This window comes from Apteryx rowi, unplaced genomic scaffold (assembly GCF_003343035.1).
Source record: "Apteryx rowi isolate R43461 unplaced genomic scaffold, aptRow1 scaffold_666, whole genome shotgun sequence".
Lineage (NCBI taxonomy): Eukaryota > Metazoa > Chordata > Aves > Apterygiformes > Apterygidae > Apteryx > Apteryx rowi.
This window is the reverse complement of record NW_020450945.1, coordinates 63,592-90,746: the sequence shown is the minus strand read 5'-3', so window position 1 is coordinate 90,746 and position 27,155 is coordinate 63,592. Positions and strand designations below refer to the sequence as shown.

General features: G+C 35.0%; 1 protein-coding gene across 1 annotated transcript in view; it reads right to left on the bottom strand.

Moving 5' to 3' along the window:
- Positions 1-5,729: 5,729 nt before the first annotated feature.
- LOC112975390 (gamma-1-syntrophin-like) overlaps positions 5,730-27,155 on the bottom strand; it is a gene marked incomplete at its 5' end in the record, with an annotated part of 48,109 nt that continues 26,683 nt past the window's right edge. Inside the window, 2 exons of the mRNA XM_026085370.1 lie at positions 5,730-5,888; positions 14,931-15,041. Of these exons, the coding sequence (XP_025941155.1) occupies positions 5,730-5,888; positions 14,931-15,041 (270 nt within the window). The remainder of the gene's footprint in view (positions 5,889-14,930; positions 15,042-27,155) is intronic.

Genomic DNA, 27,155 nt, shown 5'->3' with positions numbered 1-27,155 from the left:
ATGAGACAGTTAGTTTTACCTTGTCCAGTGTGTTTTAATAAACTATCTAATGTACTGCAATAATATACAGAATCCAAATAGAAATTTCTTTTTATTCCAGTATCTCTATGCTTTTTCCGAATGATTCCAATAGAATGTGAAGTGCTGTCTCAGATGATCTTCCTGAAAATGGACAAATTTTATAAAAAGCCAAGGGCATAGAACTTAGTTGACCTTACAGACCTTATTCCAGGAAAATACTAAAAGTGCACTTAAGAACCCTTCCAAACAGGAAAGCATTAAAGCTTAGGTTTAACTTTATTCCCTTTAATCTTAACGTTAATCACATACTTGAGCACTTTTCTGGTATGGGGATGCCCTGGCTGTAATGCTTCCTGTCCCCTGACAGCAATAGAGGTTTGCAGGCTCCCTTACACAGCTGCAGGAGTACAGTTTTGCTGTTTGCCTAGAGCAAAGATGGTCAGGCACAGGGGAAGCATGTTTGGGGACATAAGAGAGAATATTCAGGTATGTATTTGCGATAGCTAGGGAAAAAGATGTAGCAGGTGAGGAGCACAGGGTAACGTGTGTGTGGCCAAGCTCTTCCATGTTGTGGAGCAGGAAAAGGGTTATGCAGAATAACTTCCCTGGGAATCTGTCAGCCTTCATCTTGTCTGCCTGAAAGAGTCACTCTGTCCCTTCCCGCCATACAGGTGAGGGGCTACTCTGTTCCACTTCAGGCATTGAACTCTGGCTGGCCCAAACGGGAAGCTCAGCTTATTAGGGATCCTTCAGGCATGTAGGCTGCATCAGCAGGAGTAGCTATGTAGAGAAAATCTGCCAGTACCCGGGACCCAGCATCCTCACCGCCAGCATTTTGGAGGGTTTTTCCTTTCGACTAGCCTGGCTGCATGGACTGAATTAGGAGTTGGGACTCATTGGATGTGATTTTGGTTTCCTATCATCCTAAAAAATCCTGGTTTGCATGCTCCAAGCCTGCTCTGTGATATGAACAATAGCGCAGTGAATGGCAACAGGCAGGGGTTTTACTTGGAAAGCACGTCCCTGATCCAAACAAAGCCGCTAATGTAGCAGCACCTCTGCAGTCATTGCAGAGGAAGACAAACACCTTCAGAACACAGTTCAATCTAAATTATGGTCCTGCCTTGAAGGTTCCTGCTGAGAACTTCAAGCCCTACCTTAGTGATCTAAGACAGGTACTTAAATTCAGGGAGCCCGACCATCTCCCGTGGCTCCCTTTATGCTGTACTGGCAAGAGGTGTAATTCCAAAGCACAGGCTCATAACTGCCTGAAGCTGAGCATTTTAAAATCAGCTTAAACTTTTTTACAGACACTATGCTTTTCCAGATTGCAGACCTTGTAAGGAAATGGACAGTGTGATACAATGATTAGTGTTTAATATTAATAAATAAACATTTTCCAAAAGGTTCCTTGGAATCACCATAGCAGAACAAAAACTGATCTTTCTTTTTGGCACAGGGAATACTACAGGGTATCTGGATACTGATGTGTGGCAACTGCTGAATTTTAAAGGGCAAAAACTGTACATTCACAATATCTTCAGCCATTTTAATACCTTGCTTGATGTAAGATACATCTTAAGGCATTGAATAAACTAAATCATATTTAAAGTAATAGGCTGCAGTGGCTACAACTATCTCCCCATCTGTTTAACCACGCCTTTCAAGATGTCAAAGCATACAAAGTAAATAAACAAATTTTGTGGGATCAAGGTCTAATTTTGAATGAAATATTTTTCATTAATCTAATCTCAAAGCATATTGGTACTGCATATTATTATTTTATATTCTTATGAATTCTGGTTTGAGTAGCCAAAAACTTAAAATTAGGAACTTGATTTTCAAAAATGACCCACTTACAACAGGTTCGTCTCCACAAACTTCACTTTGCCCTTAATTAACAAAATAAAATGACCAACATTTAAAAAATCCCTATTTTTATTTTAAAGGTGCTTTCATGCTACTGGAATACAAAGTTATTTTGAAAATTTGTTACTGTATTTTTAAACAGACGTAGGAAATGAGATACATAACTCATTCACTGATGAAATCCAGAATAACATGTCTTCAAATTTGTAACACTTTTATAACAAAATTATGCTACCACGATAACCTAGCTTATGGTTAGTTCTGTGAAGGTCAGATCATCTAAAATTTCCATCATAAAACAAAGTCAAACCAAATATATTTAGTTATACTTAAGAGTACATATTTTTGGTATAATATTTAACATGACTTCAATAGGCACAGTACTATATGTATAAAGAATTTTTTTAAATAAACTTATTTAAGGATCGATATCATGGCATAAAGAAAACAAATTACATTTTATTTTATGGATTTATTTATGGGTTTATTTTATTTTGGCTGGTTTGCATTTTTTGGTTAAAATAGTTGATTTCATTTGTTTACAGACTTTCAGCAGAAGATGATAGTTCATTATAATTGCGTTTATCTTCATAATCACTGGGCTGTGTCAGCTTACAAAACAAATGTATTCATTATTTGTTATATACGAAATGAAAGACTGCAACATAAAGCCTGCCTTTTGACGTATGTATACAAAGTCCACTATGCTTTAAATGGGAATCTCCTATATGTATTCAAATGAAAAATATAGCCATTTAATAAATTATAGTTCACTATTTCAGGATTATTTATAACACAAAATTTATAATTTGCCCTCCTTGGCTCACAACTGAGTTTCCTATGAACCTCCTCTATGACGGCAAGCTTGGATGGCGGAGTCATCTCTGAATATCCTATGAATTCAGTGCACAAAACCCTGCTGTATTAATAAACCAACATAGAGCTGCAGCCAAGGCTATCACATTATATACTCTCACAATGTCACTTTAATCTTCTTGAGACTAAAAGTATTGATTAAACCCCTCTTGGAAATACAGTGGGTTAAAAAAAAAAAATCACAGCACCAATTTACAGGCTACTGTCTCTTAAATATTCCACACTTAACACCCAGTAAAAAAATTCTCATTGATGTATACAGCAGTTCTACAGACAGAGTATGTGACAGAGACCTCTAGTATATCCTGGTGGAGTCCAGGCCCCCCAAAATCATTTGATTCGTTCAGTTCCGAGCAAAGTGCAATTCATTTAATTGTTTCACTTTCATATCATGAAATCCCTCAATCTGCAGCACTTTGCAATGGCATAATTTCTGTTGTGTCAGGAATATGTTACGTTCACATTTAAGCACATTAAACAACACCCCTTAAGACAACTCTGAGTTTCAGTGGTACAATTGTGCACATGGTATGAACTGGTGTCACCAAAGCCCAAAATAGTCAACTGGCAGCTGTTTAGTTTTAGATTCTGTTATTACCATGAGTGTATTTATTTAGGTGTTAACACAGGCCAACACAGTGGTAGCTGAATGCCAGACACTAAAAGGAAGGAGCTGATTTGGGAGCACAGAGGAGGAGAACTGTTATTAACAGATACTGGGCTTCTCTCTTCAACATTGTCATGGCTGTGTCACAATTTGTGTTTCCAGTATATGCTTTCTTGACAAGGAAAATGTCTGAGCTACCATCCTGAGACCCTTGTAATTTTAGATTCAAAACATCTGGGGTTTATATTCTCTCAGGAGCAAATCCTAGATCCCATTGACAGCCATGACAGTTTTGCATGGAATTCAGAAACCAGGATTTGACCCCTTTATTTATGGAGGATTCATATAAACACACACACACAACAGTAACACCGACTGTGAAAATGCTGGACTTTGATGACACTGATAGAACTTAATAGCTGGATTAAGACATCATTGTATTTAGCATTGAAATGACGGGTAACTGTGTAACCCAATTATTTAATTTTTAATGGTGTAACCCTTGGCAGTGTACTCAGACATCACAAGAAGCAAGGACCTGCTGAAGGTCATTTGAAAAAGACAGAGTTCCTGGAAAATATATTTTCAGATTATTTGAACCTAGAATCAGCTATACTTCAAGGCCGCATTTTACAAGGACAGTATCTCATATACATCAATCCAAATACTTCTAATGCAAAGAAAAAGGACAGAGGCATGATTTGTCCCTACAGTTCATTCCTCTTGTGTCCCTGCCATACTTTCTGAATTCCACCCATTCTGAAAAAGCTTTCCCCTAGATTCGTCTATGCAGTTATAATTCTTTTAATACATAGAAGGGGATGTGATAGATTTAGTCTTTCTGCAGCACAAGGCAGATTGTATCCATAACCCTAACCTGTTATGCGCTTTTATAACAAGTCAAAGCAAAAAACATAAAGGAATTTTTGATTTGAATATAGTAAACAGAACCCTCCCAAAGTACTATTTAAAATATTATGCACATGCTAAAGCTGCACCAACTGTTCTTCCTGCAATTTTTTAATTTCTCTTGCCCTGCCTTCAGAAAAACCCCACCTCTTGCACTGTTTCAGCTATATCTCAAGTATGTTCCCAACGTTTTGCCTTCTCCACTAATGTGTGTATTAGCACACAATTAAATTATTTTGCAAAATGATATTTAAATAAAGTTATTAATTTAAAATTTACAGCACTCTCAGATTTCATTATTAAATGAGACTCTCTAACTAGTATGGATAATATGTGGTCCAGAGTGATGTAAAATTTTAACTATGCAAAGACATTATGCATTCTGTCACCAATTCTATCTTTACAAGTTATTTAATTTGTTCCTGTCTTTTACTAACAATATAAAAAAGGAAATTATTAAGAATGCAAAGGGCTGAATCATTTTTCAAGCATAATGTTGAACATCTATTTTGCTGAGAGCCTGAGTGGAAGAGAGGTTCAATTTATGATGTGAAATCAAGATTATACATGGAAACAAGGCGTTAGGTGGATTGTGTCTGCAACAAATTCAAAAATTAAAACTTGTGAACAAAGACTACTAGATTTACAGAATTTAATTCTCTACAAAACAAAAAAGGAGGAAGGAAATAACGAACATGATATGTTACACACCTGCACCTTTATACTTAAAATTAAATTCATATCACATCTGTTTTTACGTGAAGAAGAGGGACTTATTCATGGATTTTTTTTTAAAGTGTCAGTCCAGTATGGCTATATCTTTGTCATTGTTGCTGTTGGAATAAAAGAACAAAATAAAAAAACAGTAGCATGACTCCATGTATGGACACAAGTATGGATTTACAACAGTGCTTAAAGTGCTTTCTATTTGAGGAGATACTTACACAAATGCCTTTTCATGTTCATCTCCTTGTCACCATGTACTATATGCTTGTTGCTTGCTCTTATGTCATTTACAATATAGTGGTAGGGTATTAAGTTCATACTCAGGGTTTAGTATATTGTCATATAAAAACATCTGAAAACAGGAAAAAGACAATTCTATTTGTGTATTATTACARCAATTTGAAAATTTTATTAAATACCGAAGTGCTTCACTGTGTCATTTACTCTTTTGCTTCCAGTGTTGCTTAAAGCACTATGTAAGTACAAGTCATACTAAAAGAATATCCATCCTATTCTGGGGTTTTGGCTAGGAGTATTTACTGGTGTCTTGCAGAACAGAGATGAATTTATGATCCCATGTGACCATTTATCTGCTGATACTGCAATATGTCTTGCCTCCAAAGATTGGTTTCCATGTGCACGGTTCACCAAAGGTCTAAATCTCATGAATATATACATTTTTATGTCTTGTTGTTAAGTGGCAGTGCTGTAATGTGAGATGTCAAGTAGTATACTTTAATTTGCCAGTACCAGAAGTTGTGGGAGCAGCAGAAGTTGTGGCTTGACTGCCTACGAACAAAGGGTCCAAGCAAGCCACTTTGGCTGCAAAGAATGAGTGGATACAGTGAAGGACTGCAAACAGGTTGGAAAACTCCAGCTCCTGGAAGTGAAAGCAAAGAGGTTAAACATGAAACAAAAAAAATACATCACTAAAGTAATCCCATAAAATAAACAGTGATTCAAATAGAAGCAATTTTAATAGTTTGATATACTTCTGCTAATCTGCCTGATAATTCTCCATTATAGAAGTTAGACATTGAGCTATCCCCATTCAATAAACAGTTGTATGGAGGCCAATATAAACAAAGTTCTGAGTTAAATGCCTCCACAGAAATATTATCTGATGAAGGGGCAGGAAAGTGAATACCATAATAGCTTTTTCCTTGTCATGTTGTCATGTAAATTTGGCACTGTTAGCAGGTTGATTTATACAGAAAGGGAATGACTACACCATATTAATCTACATATCTTTGGACTACTCCTGTTTATCCAGCATCTCTGAAAAGATCAGCAATGTTGAGTTCCACATGTTACATTTATCTGTCACGTCATTCCACACTGATAGCTATTAACTTACCTATTCTCTTTAGTTAAAACAATAAAAAAACATATTTTTCAACAAGGGCTACTATCACACAATGATATTCTAGCTCAGTTTTCATTGAGAAACTTACTGTTATCAGACCAAAAGTAGGAACAGACTTTGGGTTTTAAACCTATTAGCAATATTAAACAAAGTCCTTTTTGTCTTCCTTTAATTTATGTTTCTTTATAGCTCTTCAATATGTGATTAGACTTCCTGAGACTCTCTTAGACACCAACACAGAGGAAATAAATAAAAAAAACTACGTTTTTTACAAATATAAATTTTCTCCTTTTTGTCTAATTGATTTATCCGATCAATTAGCTTACAAGGACGGTGGTCTTTTTTAGGTTTTGTTAAGTATGATTTTTTGATGTTGGGCATTTAATTAATAAACACCTGATGTACTTGAAAGCTGAGGTATGTGAATACATCATGTGTTGGGATGGCAGTGCAGACTTGCTGTCTTTGCTGCAATTATTCATTGCCTACAATTTTTTTGTACTGTAACATTAAGACAGTAACAGCATATCGGTAATATATTCTATTTGTCTCTCTGTCCAGTGGTGGTATTTCCAGGTTATCTAATGCCATGGGTTTTGCTTGTTTGTTTTCAAAATAATCATAACCTTCTAAATTCAACAAAAATTGCTGAAAGTCTCCAAATGATCTTAACCTGCAATTGTCTATCTCTTGAGGTTTCCTGGAAGGTATCACTTCAAGTAACCCATGGAGACATTTACAAATCTTTTATGTGTGAGCACAAACAAGTGCTTGAAAGCAGAAGGTTAGATGTGGAGGGTATTCTTTGATGTAGCAAATGGGTGGAGTTTTCTGCCACTCTATTACAGTCTCAGCAGATGTCCTTTGGACATGCTCAGAAATTAATTTTTAATTTCCAAGAGCTTCTTAAACTCTCCTAACTACCAATTCTCAAGAAAGAAGATAAGGTTTATGCCAAGTTCCACACATCTGCCATCTGTGTCCATTTAAAAAAATCTGTTTAGAGACATTTTTTTTTTAAACATTGGGAGAAGTGTATTTTTATAACTATGCCAGAGGGKTTTTTTTTTCCTCCTCAAATTTCAAAATAAGAAAATGTATCACTGATAGGAAACTAATGGAAATTCACAGATGAGGAAACAAGAAATTATGGAAGCTATTTCATAACAAGAACTATTAATCATTGAAATTAATGTATTTTTCAGCTAACCCTTTTTATTAATATTACTTATCATTTTGGGAATATAAAAAATAAAACTGAAGCTTCAGATGAGAAAATAAATATTCAGTGGAACATTGAAATATTAGTGATATCCATTTCATGTGTTGCATGCAGAAAGATTGTATTTTCCCCCTTTGTCTCAGCAGAACAAGCCTATTAAAACGAACATTGTGGCTTGAGAATTGTTCAAGTCAATTAAGTAATCTTACTAGCTGAAAGTTCTTATGTACATCCTAATTATGGTTAGTGGACACTGAATTTTCACAGTGCATTAGTACAATTATTATTATTACCAGTTGTCACAGGTGTTTCTGCAACAGTAACACACTGGGAAGATCCATTGCTTAATAGACCTTCAATGAAAATGTGTAATATCATCTAAAGACCCTAAAGGTTTACTATTATTAATAGTAATGATGTGAGGAGGAACACTGAGAAATCAGCAAATGCTGGATTTCTGTTTGCCCTGAAACTGTATTCCTATTTCAGTATAGACATGTATATACTATGTGTGCTGAAGGAAACAGGGGACTCTGTAATTAGAAACTGAATTTAACTCAATATACACATTCAAAGAGATTTAAATAGAGGCTCCAAGTAACGTTAGCCTGTTTAAGAACAGCCTTTTTTTCTTCCCTTTTTCACTCCACTCACCAGCTAATCAAAATAACCAAATTCTGTGAAGCAGGTTAAAAAAGTTGATGATTTGTATCCTGACTGCGCAAGGCAGAAGTTTTCATGCCCTTGTAAATCATATCACTTTCACCAGAAGTGGAGGTGCATCAAAAGAGAGAAAAGTGGCATACAACATATGGCCACACACGGCTCTGCTACAAGCACCCTTCATGTTGTAACTGGAAATGAAAGCAATATGAAACACAAGCAGACTGATCAGTATGGGCTGAGCGCATACAGGCCTGATTAATGACTGCAGCCGACCTCACACGAGCCTGATTGATGGGAATGCAACCCATCAGGAACAACACTTTCCTGGCGGAGCTTAATGAACAGATAAGGGTTCATGTTCATAGCTGCTGAGAGACAATGTTCTCTGCGCTTCTGTGCAGAACGTGCACGTTTAACTCCCCACAGGTCTGCACTACCACCAGCAGACGGAAGAGAACCACAAGCTTTTGTGTATGCCTACCCAACCCTGATTGCTTTGGTATGTCATTAATCAGCCACTTGTCTGAATATGCTTCCCTCCACCAGGGTATTGCATATTGCAACCCCCTCTTCAAATTAAGTTTAAAACAAATGGACAAACTCTGAGAAACCTGAAGAAATTACATTGTCAAGACATTAAGGTTGCTACCTGTAGGGGAAAAGCCAATGTGAATGCAAAAAAAGATAAGAAATGCAAACTTAAACCACATCTACTTATCCATGCATAAGTACAAAATTTACTATTATTCCAATTTCCAGACTGTTATCTGTGCACACGATCTAAGACTCTACTCTTCTAAGGTTATTGGTGTCCCCTTCAGTTTTCAAATTGTCTTTCCAACCTATCTCTTGACCAAACTACCCTCACCCAACATTGCTGTCACTATACTAGATGTTTCAACACTAATAATCTGAACATTCACAGTTCATGCTAAGGAAAACATAAGTCAGCAAAAAGTTGTGAGAGAAAGAGTAYACAGAAGAGAGAAGTCATTGCACATAGTCTGAAGTGTATGGGATTTACAGTAATCTTCCACAAAGAAAATCTGGACTGACAGGACAAAGTCAGAAAAAGAAAAAAGGAAGAGAGTGATCCAGATCAAAAAAATCAGTTATTGTTGCATGATATTAATGATATAACTATGTAAATTGTACATCTATAATTTTAAGCAATTGCTAATTTATAAGTATTCGTGATATTGTCAGAAAAATCTTTTCTTTCATCCACATATAAACTGCTGATATGCAAAGACATCTGTTGTTTCATCAGAGTTGGCACTAGGCAGTCTCTAGATATTAGCATTGTATCAGGAATCTGATATGGACTAGATATGAAAACAGATAATCCACGTGCAAGATGTGGGGAAAATAAAATTTGAATCACAAACTTATGCAGTTCAGAAATCTGAACTAAGAATGCTGTCACTGCAATTGAGCAATCAATCTTTACGAAACCTAAGGATATATACCGAAAACCCATTTAAAGCTGATATTCTAAATTCAAAGAGTACTGTGAAGTTCACAGAAAATATCCTCAAGGCTAAAAAAAAGGATTAAATTAAAATTATATTTCAGAGAAGATACTTGAGATAAGAAGAAATATCAGTCTGGAAAATGGTGCAAATATACATCAAGATACCCTGCAACACACTAGAAAGTGGACATTTTGTTCACATTACAACAGCAGTAACTCAGGCTATTTGTCTTATTTTAGACTAGATTTTGGGACAAGATAATTTCAAGTACAAAGTAAGTGCCACTGCATTTGTATTAATACTAAATCCTTAAAATTACACCTCTTCCTTTGCTGATAGCTCTATTTGGTTCTCTATGTTCAAACGGCCAAAGGTATGACTAGATCTTCACCCTGATATACTGATTTATGTATTTATCTCCGTTTTGTAACCCTCAGCCTAGGGGTTCAGCTAGTCTGTGAACAAAAGCTAGTCTGATGTAGCACAGCTGTGTGACCTTGGCTGAGTTTTGCTAGGAAAATTGTTAAGCTGTGAAAAAGCCCTGAAAGTTCAGAAAAGCAAAAACATAGACAGAAGTCTATTTTTGACTATCTTTTGGCTGTGTAAAAATAAACATTCTTTGTTTTGCAGTGCACAAATACAAGCACATTCTTTTGCTCAGTTCAATTATGTAGGTTCACTGCTATTCTAATTGACTAGGTATCAAATTCTCTTCATTCTAATGAGACACTGAAACTTTTAGTTCACAGAAATTATTTATTTGCGCATTTTCTTACAAAATTCAAAAGGAAATTGCATGCAGGAAGAAAACCTGCTGTGCTTTTATATGTATACTGTGAGGTTTAGGGACCTATATGCATTGAAACAGTGTCTCYTGTAGATTGAAGATACTCTTCATTTTTGTCAGAAAAGAATCAAAGCAGTTTCCATTGCAGTGGTCCAACATTTAACCAGCTATAACTGGCCCTCTGAGTTTAATACAACCCTGAGATTGCATTACCTTCTGGAAGCTGCTGTGATACTGGAGAGACACTAGTGCGTCATTAAACTTTAGTTAAATATATAGATAAATAGACAGCAAGGTCCATAAATTAATCCCTTTCTGTCTTATAGAAGAGGAATAAGCTCTGCCCTTCTGTCTTTCTTTTTTTCCACCCACAACCAATAGTACAGTAAGGATGAAGCAGAGGGTCACATAGACTCCATGTTCTTCCAAGCTGACAGCTCTATTTTGTAGCTCTCAGTCAGAAAAATTCTGTCTGACTGGGCAAACTTGTGCAATATCTCCTGCTGAGTGACAGCTGGGAAATAACCTACAGATTGGAACCTCTAAGGGGTATCAGTGATTAATTTTGCCCCTAAGTGGTTTTCTCCTCCGAAATCACTTAGGCCTTGCCTTAAGAGTCTTTCAAAGTCAGGTGATTGCATCCAGGCACCCTGCCAAAGACCCACTAGTGTGACCTATGGTAATTAATGTTCAGATTTTTAAGAGTAGAATTGCTGAAGTCTATAAAGAAACATATAATTACTTACAGAGAGGCCAAACAAAAGCATCAATACAAAATCTATGTAGAAAAATAAGCAGTGTTTTCAGAATATCTGAGAGAATAAGGCAAATGTTTAAATATGTTAAGTGACTTTCAAACTGAAAAGTAGTATATCTGGTAAAGCTGTAAGTAAATCTATAGCACACTGTGTATCTCAAAGCATGCCATTTTGAATTTTTCTAAGTCAGGCATGAAGTGCACTGTTAAAATCTTTGGCAGCATCATAAAAATATTAGGTGTCAGTGAAGGAATTTCTATCATTACTTAGGAATATAAACTCTGGTGGCAAGTCTGCTTTTCCAAAAATACACAAAAAACAAGGCTGACTTTGATGAATGGATGTGGCTCTACATCTTCTGTCAGAAAGTATTTTTCTTTGATTCGTCTAACATTAATAGTGGTAGCTCTGTATATTCCACCAGAATACAGGGGAGATGTTGGACAAGCATGACAATGGTATGGCTAACATTTAAAATGCCACTGCAGAGTTATTTAATTTTTCCTAGGTAATACCCACCTACAACTCTGAATGTATTTATAGAATATTAACATCTTTACCCAGATTTTGGATCAAAATGCAAAAGCTAGGCACACTGACATTCTTCATTCTCTAGATGACAAAAAAAATGTTCTAAGTCTAAAGGATATTCTTGCACAAACGCAGCATACCACATCCCACACCTCAGGGATAGCATCATGAGATACACAAGATAAGCAGTACTGTACACAAAGGAAGAAGGAAAGCATTTGGATTTTGATGAGATAACTCTTTTTTTTTTTTACAGGAAGGAACCACATGATGAAACCAACATCTTTTTTTTATTATTATTTATTAAAATCTGTGGCTGGGCCATCTCATATTTGCAGAGTGTAACTGAATTATGGTGCATCAAATACATTAACACATCCTGTCAGTGTTATAGCTGAAACTCAGAGAGAGAGGAAAACAGGCCTGGGAGACAAGAAGAACACGAGTCTTAAATCACGCATGCATACACCATAGCAGGTTACGCATAAAGCATGTTACTGTTAATGATGAAGGGGGAAAAAGTAATCTCAGTTCTACTGATTATATTAAGCTGTATCATAGTTATCTGTCATGCCCTGCTTGCTCATTACTGCTGGGGAATGCAACAGTGAAGAGCCCTAATATGTTGGGCAATGACTCCTCAGATTTTGGGGTTGTTCTCAGGCTGTGAGCTCTCATTTCACTATATTCTGCTTACTCTCCATATAACATAGCTGGGAGAGCCAGGAAAATTATCTTTACCTAAAAAGTGYTACCCTGTACGACCTCTTAAGACAGTGGGGCACCAAGCTGTCCAGGGTGCAGAGTGGCATTTAACAGGTGATGAGAGCTATGGCTCTGAATATTCATCACAGCCTTTAGCAGATGTTTTAGAAAGTCCCCAAATGAAGTCTGCATACAGTATGCATGAAATCTGCCTTTACAAGCATTTCTGAAAATCTGATTAACAATTCTTAATGACTAGAGAGTTCCAAAAATAGTGATAACTCTAGGTATCTGATGCTAGTAAGGTCCAAAAATATAAAGGCTAGATTGTACCACCTTCTCTCACACTGAACAGTACTTTAAATACATGAAAGGCTCAATGGATACTGATGGGGCTTACCCAAAGAATTTTAAATTGACCAAAGGTGAAAAAATATGACCGCAAAATCTTTACATTCATTTTATAGCCAAGCTTATCAATATTTCTTAGATTAAGCAACATACGTCATATATAAACAATTTGGAATAGATAGAATTGCTCACTACGGGTGCCCCGGCACCTTCCAAAGACAACGTAATATGGCATTCTTTGATCATTTTGTAATTGGCATGCTTTGATCATGAAGAAAATGAAATAAAAGTAACAAATGTTTATTTCAAACTTGATCAATAAGAAAGTCTGAACTCATAATAATAACAGAAGCAATTGGAGAATGCGACAGCACATTAATATGGATGCTAATAAGTTTGTATAATATTCTGCCTGCATAAGGTAGAAGGCAAAATTTCTACCTTCATCAAAAGCTGAAAGAAATCTCAGAAATAAAGTGCTATTCAGTGTGAGTGAGAACAATAGGTACCATAAAGTTACAAGGATATCTCAAAAGGCATTGCAGATTTAATTTAAAAAAGAATGTTGATGAAAACTATGGTATTTCTTCAAAATATAGATTTTGTACTATGCATTGTGTCTAATATATTAAAATATATTTTAATTTTACTGAAAATAGAAGCATTGTCTCATTCTTGGAGTGTTAAGAATATTCTGAAAAAAATATTGCATCATTAACTAGTTGTAAAATCTTGTGTTAACATAATTGCAATAGGAGACAGATAACACGAAAGTCATGATGATTTGCATCTTGCAGCTGTACTTAGGAGCATGATAAAAGTTTCCAATTATTGCTTAAAAGAAAGTCATCCTCATGACATTAGGTTGTCAAGCTATGGTGTCTTATTAGGAAAGAAAAAAAAATTGTGTACTATTACAACAATTCTTAAAGGAAAAAATAAGAAATTATTTATCTTTGAGAGGCAGTAAAACATGAGGGTATTGAAAACCACTTTCCACCACTCTTCATTGCTGTTGATTTAATGGGAGCTTTTACATACTTTCAAAGTACTGAGTATAAAATTAAAAATCGAATAAATAGCTGTTAGGTAGGAAAAAAATTATTACCAAACATAAAGCAATACGTAGAAAGGAAAAATTGCTGATTAATGTTCAATTAATCATTTCTTTTTGTTTGCTTTCAGAACCTTACTGTTATAACATTCATCCAGCAATTTTGTCTTTGACACAGACAAGAAAGCTAAAATAGCAAATGCTTCATAAAGAGTGAGGCTGAAAGATGGTCAAGAAAACAGCATTTCATTTTACACAAACTTTGGGATTCTAGTCAAAAAGACCTTAGATTCAGACTCTAAGGCAGTTGCAGTTATCAATGTTCTGGGGAGATGGCTTTTCCTCACAAACGCTGGGATAGTAAATGCCCTGTTCTCAAGAGACATCAATCAAACTAGTCATAAATCTCTCAGGGTGACTTTTTTCATAAATTAACTATTGAATCAAAAGCACAACTGAAAATAGTCCTTTTCTAATTTTGAATTTGACACAGACACAAAGCTTCAATGACAAGTAAGGGGATAAGTGTTTATTCCACACCTTTTTACTCTAAGAAATAAAAATAGATTTTAGACTCTCACTGCTTTTTGTCCACATGTAGACTTAAGGATATATTTTGCACTGTGTCCTTTGCATCTAGCAAGACCATGGTATGAGTACATGGTGAAAGACAGGGCATGCAAACTCTCAGCCATTTTTATTAAAGGAGAAAGAATTGAGTTGGCAAACATGCTTAAAACCATATATAGTGAGTCTTTTGTTTGCTTGTTTATTTTGGGTGCAATTACACCTTCTAAAAACACTTTAACCTATCAAAAATCTAAACAATTCAATTCCATTGTGCAACAATTCAGTCAGTTTTCTTTGATAATTAATTCTTTGACTCCACACATTAATCTAAAAGTTTTCAGCAATTTAATTTGATTTACTTCTCCTTTTCCTACCAGCTTGGATAACTGCTTTTAATGTATATTGACTAAAGAATAAAAAGAATGTATTGTTTTTACCTTTGCTTCAATTTGTTTAGTATCTAGGTTTTGGAACAAAAATTTGATTTTGCTCTTCCCATCATCTGAAGAACCTTTGAGCTGGGAAAACTTGTACCTCCAAAGTACAGCCTAGAGGAAACAAAACATACACAATTGAGTCAGTGTAGTTATTATGGAAAACTATATCGGAAAAAGTGGATCTCCTTCCACAGGACTTTTTAAATTCCGTATGGTACATAATTAAACCAGTTTAGTGCTATCTTGTCCCCTTCATCACATGGATGTATTATACTTTGATAGTGTCTGATTCAGATCAGTCAGAATACATTTGTGAAATGTACTCTGAAATACCTTTAACTCTATTTAATCCTGATTAAACAAACAAAAAAAGGGTCAGTAAATTCGTCATGCCAAAAAATAATGAATTTTTCACTGCAGATCTGTTGATTCCCTACTCCATCTGAAGTGATAATCTGTCACAGAATTCCTCTCTTTTTATTCCACAGGAATAAAAAAATTTAGTTGTATTTGCATAAAGGGCATATAAAATTTAAAACAAATATGTATTTTAAAATGATAAAATAACACAAAAAAAAAMCCTGTAATAAGAACTCATTTTGAGTTTACTTATGAAAGATCTAATCAGGAATTTGAGAAGATCACTAATTCTAAATATATTAGTGGCCATTCAAGTCATTATATTATGAATCACATTGTGTCTCTGAAGAAAAGACTGATGGCTCTACAGAATAAATATACAATGAATAAAATATACAACTGGCTAGAAAAACACTTTCTGTGTTTGTTATATCTAATGTGGATGGATATAGACAAACTACATTTTAAATTCCATTCTGACTAGAGCAGAAAAGAGCTATTTTTTTCTTGTAAGTAGTTTCAGCATCACTGAAAGATATCTTTTCCCCCACAGGTATATTTGAAGCAATAACATTTTTCATTGTGGTTTCGGTGGTATTTCACATAATTATAAGGTCATCCTCATTCATACTATGCTGCTACTTTGAGGAGACATTAATTTCACGGGTGTCAGACAACATAAGAACTTAAGGCAAGAATTGCTGTTCCATTTTTTTTGTCTAATGGTCTGTAAATGAATTCCTCTCAGTGGCTTATCTGTGCCCTTTGACTATATGGTTAACAATTTAGTATCTAGCTGAAATTAAACAGAATTAGAAAGAGGTCAAATTCTCAACTTTCATAAATCTGTGCAGGTCCCTTTGCTTCAAGATGTCTTGATTTCTTTTATTAATGAGTTGGCAAAATCTTTTACTTGCACCAAGCTAAATAAAGTTAGCTATGTTTGTAACCGTCTTAGTAACTTAAAGAGGAAAAAAAAAGACAGTATCTTAACTGTGCATTAATACAAATGAAAGAAGTGAATATGATAAATGTAGCCCTTTGCCTTGGCATTACTGTCATCAAAGTTTGTAACTGTATATAACAAAAACTATCTATATCCTGATTAAAATGAAAAAAAAAAATCTAAGCTCATCACCACTTTTATTTTTTGTGTTTAAGTAACAGATGAGCTCCCATCTACCATAAACAGAATTAAGGACATTGTTTTAGATATTTAGAGAAGTTTGGCAATTTATGTGAAACTTTATCATATTTCTTGGAAATGCTGCCCTCCTGAGCACACCAATCTGTGCTACAGAAAACAGAATAGCTTCCCTCATCTCTAAGTCTGTGCAATTCCTTTCGCCTTTTTTGATCAGTGACATTTACTTATGTCCTGTAGATAATGAGTTAAAAAAACAAAGCAAAACAAACCAGCATACCATTCAGGTGACTGTACTTCTTACCTACTTTGTAATCACCCTTTTTACAGGTCCACATAACTTAACAAAGCTCATCAGAAAATCATGACCATTGCCTTTCTGCAGGAACAGCAAATCTATTTAAGTGTACCATTTACCAGTTGAGAAACGTAAAGGGCAATGATGGTCTCTTTACCTCAGAACAACAATCACAGAAATATGCTATCACCTTTCCCTTCTTGATGTTTGAACTATTGTGCATGCTAAAAAGGGACAATGTAGGGGGAGGTCAGGAAAGAGATGCACTTGTAATAAGGACCTTAGATGGGCAGGCAAAGTTCCAGGGTACCTGGCTCTATTCCCAATTAGATTAAGTCTGAGTGTAGACGAGGGATGCACAGAACTGCAGTATTTTTGCATGGCCCACACAGCTTTGCCACTTGTTTCATTCTCACTCAGTGAATAGCGAATGATACTCACAGAAAATCACAGAAATGATTCAGGAACACACTTCAGTTTATGCATAACATCAGGATTGGAGAGGCCTACCCAGCAATGGCACTTACTTAAATACATTGCAAAATCAGTTCTACAGCATGGAGGGGAAAAATCCTTTCTGAGACTATACCCAACAAGACAGCACTTCTTCCATCAAAATGAGTTCCTAGAACTGAGAGTTCAACAGAATATTTAGCAGAGACTATTATACCCTTTTTATCTAAAGTGTAAGGAATAAAAATGCCATTGATATTTTAAGAAATGATTTCCAAATGTAAGTACTATCTGTTTCCTTTGAGTGGTCTTCAACAAATTGCACRCATTTTTCTCATAAATGTCCACATGAAGAAGAGCTCTATTTGCAAAAGTAAGTGAGGGGAAAATGTTGTGAGTTGTAAGTTATTAAATCAGGAATACAAAGTATCGTGAACACCCAGACTCATCACCCTGGCTACTTCTTTTGTTGTAAGGAGAGAATTTCTGAAGGACAATTCCTCCCACATGATTTGAACTGGATTGAATACTGATTCACTCTGATATACTCTGGATTCAGAAATATTCTGTGGTGAATACTGGCAACAACTATTTGTGAGGAACTCTGTCTCACCATTACCTACAAAGGAAGTCTAACAACTAACTTAAACCAAATGTCCAAATTCTGGATAGCTAAAGTTAGCTGAGTTACTTAAACATATGCCCAGTAACAACCATTTAATTCCGTGTCTACTACCTAAGAAGCTAAAGTGCTGTGTCTAGCCAGAATCACACAATTCCCTTACGTAGCAGATACACACAATGATGCAGAATGCTGTGACCTAGCAGTCAGATTACTCTTTGAAAATATAGCTTTTGGGGATTCCCTGTGTTACTTCATCTTCTGGTTTCATTTCATCATTCAGAGATGTGTAGTTACAGCAGTGACATAATCACATAAGAGGCAGTGTTTCACCTGCTGCTACCTTTCATGGTTCCTGATTTTGGTGTTACAGTGCTCAGTCTGCTCACTTTTTTAAATTCTGATGTTAAATGCTAATTCTCCTGCATTTAATGAATAATCCTTGGGGATTTTGGTCACCATTATGAATGCCATTGCCAAAGCCACGTTTTTTCCATGCTTTTGAGCATCATAATTCCTCAGCCCATTTGTTGAATGCTTGCCTCAGAGCAAGAGTTAAAATAGGTTGATACGATTTTGTACAAAAATATACAGTTTGACTTCTGAGCAGTAAGTACATTTGCAAAACATGCTAGCTTGTGCAAAAATTGACAAAAAATTGAATGTATTATATAAATTATTCCTAAATCAGCTTTAATGAATTATTTGTGGTAGAAGTACTTATTGGTCTGCAGATGCAGTGTTACCAAGCTGAACACTCTAATATGTTCTGGTAGGGCTTCTTTTAGTTAATAATCCCATAATAACATTCCATTCCCTTCAAGTACTTTCTTTTTATAATCTTCAATAATTGTGCTTAACTTATGTAAATGAGAATAATTTACAGGACAGTGTATGCAATTTGTAGGAAGCAACATGTTTTGGCCCCAGAATAGATTTGACAGGTGGACCAGGTGGCATTTTTTTTTTTTTAAGTACAAATTTCAACCAAATTCAGAAATATTCTGTGGCGAATACTGGCACAACTACTAGTGAGGATCCTGAGACACTTCTCAAGTCAAGGTGCGCAACCTTGTCATTCCTTGATGGAAGATCAAGATGAGAACTCAGTGTGCACTACTTATCTGTGTGCTTTGGCTCCTTTAGAAAGGGGAATCCCAATGTATGAGTACAGACAGAACAGCAAGTCCTCTGATTTAGAAACTGGGGACTGAGATTGTTAAATATACTTAAAATATCATCAGCTTCACAGTTCACATGTATGTGTTGACATAATGCATACATCCATTATAGAAAACCTGACACAGTTAATCTATGTATTGAGAAATGTACACCAAGAAGATAATACCATTGAACAAACAAGGTATATATCATGCCTAAGACAGAAAACAAACAAGATAAATCCTTTTCCAGTTATTATTCATAGATCACTTAGGTTACAGTTTACATGTTATAGCATTTGATGAAACTAACTTCAAAGAACACAAGAACGCAAGGTAAAGGGAGGAACAATACAGACAGCTGACGAATTAGATATAAGGCTTAGCCTGAAATGGTGTTGTATTATTGTAACAAGGATTTTTTTCCTTTGACATATCTGGGACCAAGATTCTACACCAAAACTTTTAAAGGAGAAATATTTTATTTATGTGTAATTATCTAGGTCTTATTTATTCTAGTCCTTATAACCAAGTCCTTACCTATTATTCTGCTAGCGTTATTTTGTTATAATTACCCCAAGGTTGTTCTCTGCCTGTGTATGGTTATTTTATAAATACTACATCAATGCAATATAAAAATGGAACACGAAAGAAAAGCTATTGACTTCAGCACCTGTAACACTTTACAAAAATGGAGGAAAATTACATTGTTGCTTCTCTTAGCATTGGTGCTAAATCTAGAACACATATTCTGCAACAGACCTTAGAAAATATTTTCATGCTCAAAGTATATGACAATTTGCTACTCACTGCTGTCATTTCATATTCCTCCACTAAACTATGTATAATTTTGATGAGGTATTGATTTTTCTGATAGTACAATGAAAAGAAAGTTATTTCCCATCTAGATAATGGTAGAGAGAAATAAGGAATGTATCATAATTATCTCAGTTCAGGGTATAAGTTAGGAGGGCTGGTTATGGTTTTGGGTCAAGGAGGCTGACTTACTTGGAACAGAAACTGAATTACTAAACAAAAACAGAATAATTAGGTCTCTTTGTGTTTTTACTTACCGTCCTCCAAGAAATATACATAGAATATGAGTGTCTGCCTATGCGTGGCTCCGTGATAGCTGTATAATTTAGGCAGGATATATAAGCCTTTTGACCTTAGGAATATATTTTGCCTATACAAGTGCCTGCAACTGGAAGAGAATGAATTTGTGCCCCATGGCTTCAATAAGGAACTATCTTCATATCTATTACCAAAGAGTCTTGCCAGTTCCATACTGGATTATGCACTGCAGATCAATTTTGTTCTTTGAAAATGACTGTGTACACTTACTGAACTTGTGAAATAGTGCTTGCACCATATATATCAACTTCATCATTGCATCTACCAGTGCTCATAAGCAATACAGATTTTCTGTACACTTTGCATTGACATGAATCATACAGCTTTTATTATGCAAAAGAAATTAGTTTGGCCTTCCGCAGGACACTTGGAAAAAAACTGAAAGAGTCTGTCATCATTTTATGATTGGACAGCTACATCTCAGATTGGCTGTAAATGGTAGAGTAAATAAAGTAACAAGCTTTATTAAAGGAAGAATGTCAGAGGTTGCTTTTCAAATAGTAGCTTCAACAAAACACTTCCTTGCCTTTTCTTTCACAGCCTCAAAAAGCTGTAGCTGTCCTTTTTCACCACTGCCTTGTTTTCTGCATACTCTAACTGATTAAATCATGCTTCTGTTCAGCTTTTGAAGGCAAATTTTATAAGTAGTACAGAATTATTCTAAACTTCAGCAGACAACTCTGAAGCTAATGTTTGTTGTCTGACTAAAATAAGTGATACTGCACAAAAGTCAAACTAAATCAAGTGCAGATCTATATGCCCTGCGGGTCCTTATTTTCAAGAATGAAAGTAATTGGGTCTTTGGGCACCTGGGACACACCTTCATTTGGCTGTTTGTCTCATATCTAATTGAGAAAGATTGCATTCTTGTAAAGTGACACTTTGTCCATACTGATAGCAGCAGTATGGAACTAAGTAGGATAAAAGTCTTCTTCATGCCCAGTTCTACTGTGTTACCAATCTCTGGAGAGGGTCTTACTACAGAAGAATTATGGTCCAAGGCAATTTTCTTTGTCAACTGCTGTGGCTTTATAACTGTAAAAAGAAGACAGGGGAGGACACAGACTATAAAGAACAAAAATGAGACAAACGCAAAAATCAAGAAAGGTCAGTCCCAATAAAATAACCGATACTGTCAATTACTGAAGTTACATTGAATGTTAAAAGACTACAGTTTACTTGCTTAGTACTGATGGATGAGCCACGAAAATTTGCTTGTTTCTAGCCACAGAACACAAGCTTGCACAAACAGTGCTTGGCTGCTTATATTAAAGTTATAATAGCCACTTGTTCAGCATTTAAATTTCTAGGGAGGGAATAAATATTTGTTCAGAAGAATTACATTATGAAATCACCACCATGAAGGGAGCCTTATTTCTTTCTGCCTTCTCTATTACTGAACTTAGGATATCAATAATTTTTTTACATGCTGTATATTTCCATATGCAATACATATATTGGCTGAATGAAGAGAGAGACATTCAGGTACGTATCCTTAGAAAAGGTAGAGTTTGTTCCTAAAGAAATTCAGGGAAATTCTGTTCTATGTTACTTAGTAGCCTTTTGGTATGAAAAAATTTAAAAATATTTGCAGTGTGATTTACTCTTTACAATTTATTCTCTTTTTTGAAGAAGTGTGCAATGTGTCTGTGGGAAAACAGATGACTGGTGCATCGGGCTTTGTTGATATGCACCTCGTGGGCAATTTTAGAGCCTTTTGTTACTTTGTTCTAGCATCACCATATGATTCAGCATCAATAAAATTTATTATAAGTCTTCTAAAGGATTTTTTTTTTCTTCTGAAAACTGTACATTTTTGCCACTTTAATGAGCAGTAAATGTGATGGAGTGCAGATATAGCATTTTGCAGGTAAGTACATTGCAGCATACACTCAAACATGTACATATATTATTCATACAAGCTATGATGCAAATGTATGTATTTACATTATATAGAATAATTTTAATGAATATGTCAGTATGAACAGAAACATATATATTATGTATACACACCTGCATGCATCTACACTTGGAGAGTAGACAACTTTTTTTGTGAGATGCTAATGCTAATGCTAATAACACTGCTTTAAAGCTGGTGGACATTTTTTGAAATCTTCTGGCAGCCGAGATACTGCGAGGACACTTACTAAATCAGATTTAAACTTCCACGTATACTTTTGGCACCATAAACATTTTTTACATAAAACACATGCCAACACTTCCAGTTGGCATTTCATAGGCCTTTTCACTCCAGCTAAATCACTACTGCAAATGAATGACTATATGATAGAATTTAATCTTAGTCAAACACTTGCTAACATCTGCTTGGGCTACATGCTGTAGTTGTCCATCAAACTTCAATGAAACGAAGAAAAGATCACATCTTGCACTGGACTTTTCTTAGAGGAAGACCATAAGTAAACATGTTATAATTTTTTAAAGAGGAGGGAGTGAAATTCTTTTGTGCCCGTATTTGCATTTGGTAGTTTACAAAACAGTTTAGCTGAGCTAAGTGATTGTTTTCTGCAACCTTGGAAGAACCTGATTTAACTAGGCACCTTAACAACTGTTGTTTCTCCTTTCAAGCAATCACAATGGCTTGTTTATAAAGCAGCATAACAAATGCTCTAAATGATAAACTACAGTTGGCTCTGTGAGCTGCCAGTCAGCAAATAAATGAGAGAAAGCAGGTTTTATACAGCTGAAACAGCTGTGATTTATTCCAGTCCTGTTATAGTCACATCACAGTACAGATTTGTCCTAAAGAACTCACTCTAACAGTTTGTGTACTCATATTTATTGCAGGTTTGTGCAGCTAGGAAAACAATTTTAACATGTTTTTATTGAACTGTGATGTGTTTGAGTTGAAATTCTTTTAGCACAGATGATAGCTTGTACCACTAATTTAGGTTTCCATAGCAAAGTATGTATATAAAGATACATATATAAAGATTAAATGACAGTAAACAAGGCAACAAGCCACACGGGGTCGTGTGGTGTGTGGCTTTTGTCTAGAAAGTGCAAGCATGATGAGAGAGACATTCCCCTCTATAAAGACATTCATGAGCGCTCCTAGTGAATTTGGTTTTTAAAACATTTGTGAAAGTTTTTCTGGCATGCTGGAAAAGCTTTCTATTAACTTCAAATGTAAGAAGGGAAAAACTTAAATATTGTTTAATTTACTTCAGTTTACAAGTGATTATTCACTATAAATAATACAGAGTTCATTGTCAGATCAGTAGCAGTTAAGAAAGGCTACAATACCACGAACACATTGTTAAGTATAAAATACAAACTGGCTGAAGACTTACTGAAGACCTCACTGCATCAAAATACAGGAGAGGAATTCTTTGGTGTCCTTAGAAACTGGTACTTGAGCTTTGTGGAAAAAAAAAAGGATTACTGTGTTCTGAGAAACATCAAAATGTCACAGATTTTAAAAAATCAAAAATTAAAATTAAAAGTTGAATGTGAAAGACAGGAATTTGTTATTGATGCAAGGGGATAATTAAAAATGAAATGTTTAAGAAACTATAAATTTGCCTAAGAAACACTAATCTAAAACCCATATAAGGCAGATAACTTGTCTTATTTAACATGCCTCATCTTTCTTGATTAATCTGCTCACAAGACTGTATATATACTGAGTTTGTGCTTTTAAAATTTTTGTGTAATTATCGTAAAAAAAGGATAATAGAAGATAGACAGTAAACCAGCAAAAGAATTTTCACGTAATATGTAAATTCAAGGCTGTGAAGCTATTCCCCTAAGGAATTATAGAAAGGATACAATTCATTGGTAACTGTATCTGTAGATTTAGTACCTTTATCACAGCAATAGTTTAGGAAAATCGGAAGTTTTCTATGGCTCATGACTGGTGTGGGAAACCCACCTGAATTCTGCACAAGATCCATTTATTGACTAGGCTCATTATGCAATGAGCAAGGGAAGACTGCATTTGGCTTTTCTGTACAGTTAGGTTTAATTTCACAAAACTCTCTTCTAACATACTTCACTCAAGATTCCAAGAAAATTAATTATTTTTATAAGCACACGCTGAACTTACAAACTGTCATCAATCAACAATTATTTTGCTTCATGTATGCAGTTGGCAAGTTTGCTCAGGAGGCTTTCTCTTCATATTAGCCAGATATTTTTCCCAATTATTCTGATTATTTTTGCAGAGATTATGGTAGATTATGAATTGTTACCACATAAAAATTAATTTTATCTAACTAATTTCTTCAAGAATAGTTATCTTAGCTGCCATTTCAGAGTGGAAGTCTCATTTTAGAGGTAACTGGGCAATATTTCTTGCCAGAACATTTCTTGAGAATGTAAGAACTTTCATTGTGTTTTACACCAAAGGACCACCTATCCTGGTATCCTGCTCTCAAGAATGATCATAAACCATTAATCTGGGGAAGAATAAAAAAGCCTATATAATACTTACCTCTAATACATTTTCAGCTCAGAAGATTTCAAAAAGCTGACACTGTTTATCCATTTAATGATATTAATTAGATCTGTCCTTAAGGTACTTGCCAAGGATCCCCTTCGAACTCATGTAAAAATTTTGCATTTGCAGTTTTATTTCAGAAGGACTAAAATTTAGACTCAATGATTGATCTGACTTTAAACTCTGGAGTCTATGGAAAACTGCCTGAAGTTCAGTTCTAACCCAAAAAAGAGAGCTTGGATTTGCTATGGATAGTGGAAAATAATAAAAGTGAGCACATACTGCAAGCGGTGTAACATTATTACTGTCAGCCAATTTACTCCTATGTTCCATTTGGGGTGCACACTGGGAATGATGAAATCCATGAGTGAACAGAAGTTTCTGTACTACGCTGCCTTGTGAAAGATATTAGTTTGTAGTGGGTTTTCAATTGTAGAWTTTTGTATAATTTATAAAAAATTAGATGTAACTAGATGTAAGTATTCTTTTCATGAGCAGTACAACATTTTAAGTAGCGTTTTTGTCTTTAGTTCTGAGTTTGTTAATTCATGCAACAGTTGCTAGGACTTTTGCACAGTCTTAATTTACAAATGTATATTTAAATATTCATAAGACATTCACAGTTCAATTTAAATTTTATTCATGTTTTCCCTGTCCTACAAATGGATTTTCACTTTTTATTGTTTTCACAAATATTTCTTGTCAAAGAGATTTTGAGCTCCTGCCCCATACTTTTAGTTTATGTGATTAAATACTTTTAGTTTGTTTCAGTTTATGTAACTATAGCAATACTGTTGAAGAACATTACCAGCCTAGACAGAAAGTCAACCTGCCATCATTATAATAAACAGATCTAAACAAATATTTGTCTCAGATAATTATGCCCTTTATCTTTTGATACAATGGTGGAGATTAGGCAATGATTTTCCTACTTAGGTACTCATTAAAACTTAGTTGACACATTTCAAACAGATTTAAGGCAACTTTTCATCCTGTGGCTTGGTTGAATATTTCAACTGTAGCAGTCACTTGGCAACGAATTATGACGAATTATATGGTTTTGTTTCTCTTCTCTTTTTGCCGGCTTTGAATGTTTTAAGTCTGTCAGCACTTTAGGAAGAAAGAGCTGAATTATGGAATTTCAGAAATTTCACTCCCTCAACTAATCAGGCCCCATTGATAAAGCCTTTTAGAATTAATAGGTATTGGACAATGCCTTTTTTTTCCTCCCATTACTATGAAAATTGTTGCATCAAATATTGTGAAGAAAACTTGCTAGAGGAAACAAGATATAAGATTAATGCTCTTAAAACAATCAGTAATAACCTAAGTTGGCTGTAATAAAGAAAACAATAGGCCTCAGTGATAGCTCTAACACTTTTTGTCTTTGTTCAACTATTTTTATGCCTATTGGGAGGGGATTCCAATAGGTAAGTACGGCATAGTTCCTGCTCTGGTGAATACTTCCTGTTCTTGTGTATTGTGCTGCTGCATTTGGTGCTGCGTGTGTACTGTCCACACATAACACAAGAGGAAAATAAAATTCAGGAAAAATTTGCAAAGTTCTGATGGTGATGGACCCCAGGGTTCCCAAGGCAAGAACCATTCTGACAGAAATTACAGGCCACACCTTGGGAAAACAATTCTCAAAACAAAACTGACAATACAGACTCAAAAAAGACATTTAGTTTTAATATTTAAGCCATAAAATTTATATATTCATTAGTGAGCTATGCATAGCCTATGTATATTATCCTATTGGCCCAGCCTTACACCTGCTTCAGCATTAACAACTGCTTTAGAGCTATCCTTATCATCTTACACTGTCTAATGCCTTATTACCATTAAGAAAACAGTATGTCCTCCTTTTTATCCATGGTGTTGCACTTTATTCTAACATACAAACTAATTACATTCTTAGAGTTCAGGTAGGCTTCTGAGGATACTAATCACTTTCTGCTTACAAAACTGAAAGCTTTAAGATATACAACATAATCTACTTTCAAAATAATGTGTACAGAGGGTACATATAATATTTTATCACTTCCAAATATAAACATTTTCTGTATATGTAAAACCCTTTCTGTGAATGATATGCAGTTTATTTATATAGCTTCTTTAAGTAACTACATATCAGAAGCTTGAAAAACTTTTAAGGACTCTGTGGACAAAAATAAATAATGTTCTATCTGATCAGAAAACTTAAAAAGCATTAGCTTTGCTTATGTACAACTTTCATTCAAGTCACAAAAACATTTATCTGTATTTGTATGTACACAGTTCTAACTTCAAAGGGAGTTGCATACTCTTTTGGGATTTTTTTTAGGCTTTTATGACTCTAGATGTTGTGCCTTTTAGCTGGTAACAGAAGAAGAATATAATGAGTTTTTGGACACCAAAACAATTGTACTGTACGTTCCATGAAACATTTGTGAGATGAATGAAGGAGTCTTCCCAAAGACTGGTGAACAGTGACAGAAGGACCTGCAAGACAGTATGAATAGCTTATGTGACACAAACTTTTAATGGCAATTTCCAGAAATATATTCTCCAAGAAGTTTTTATGTATTGCTTAATAGAACTAAATTTTTTTTT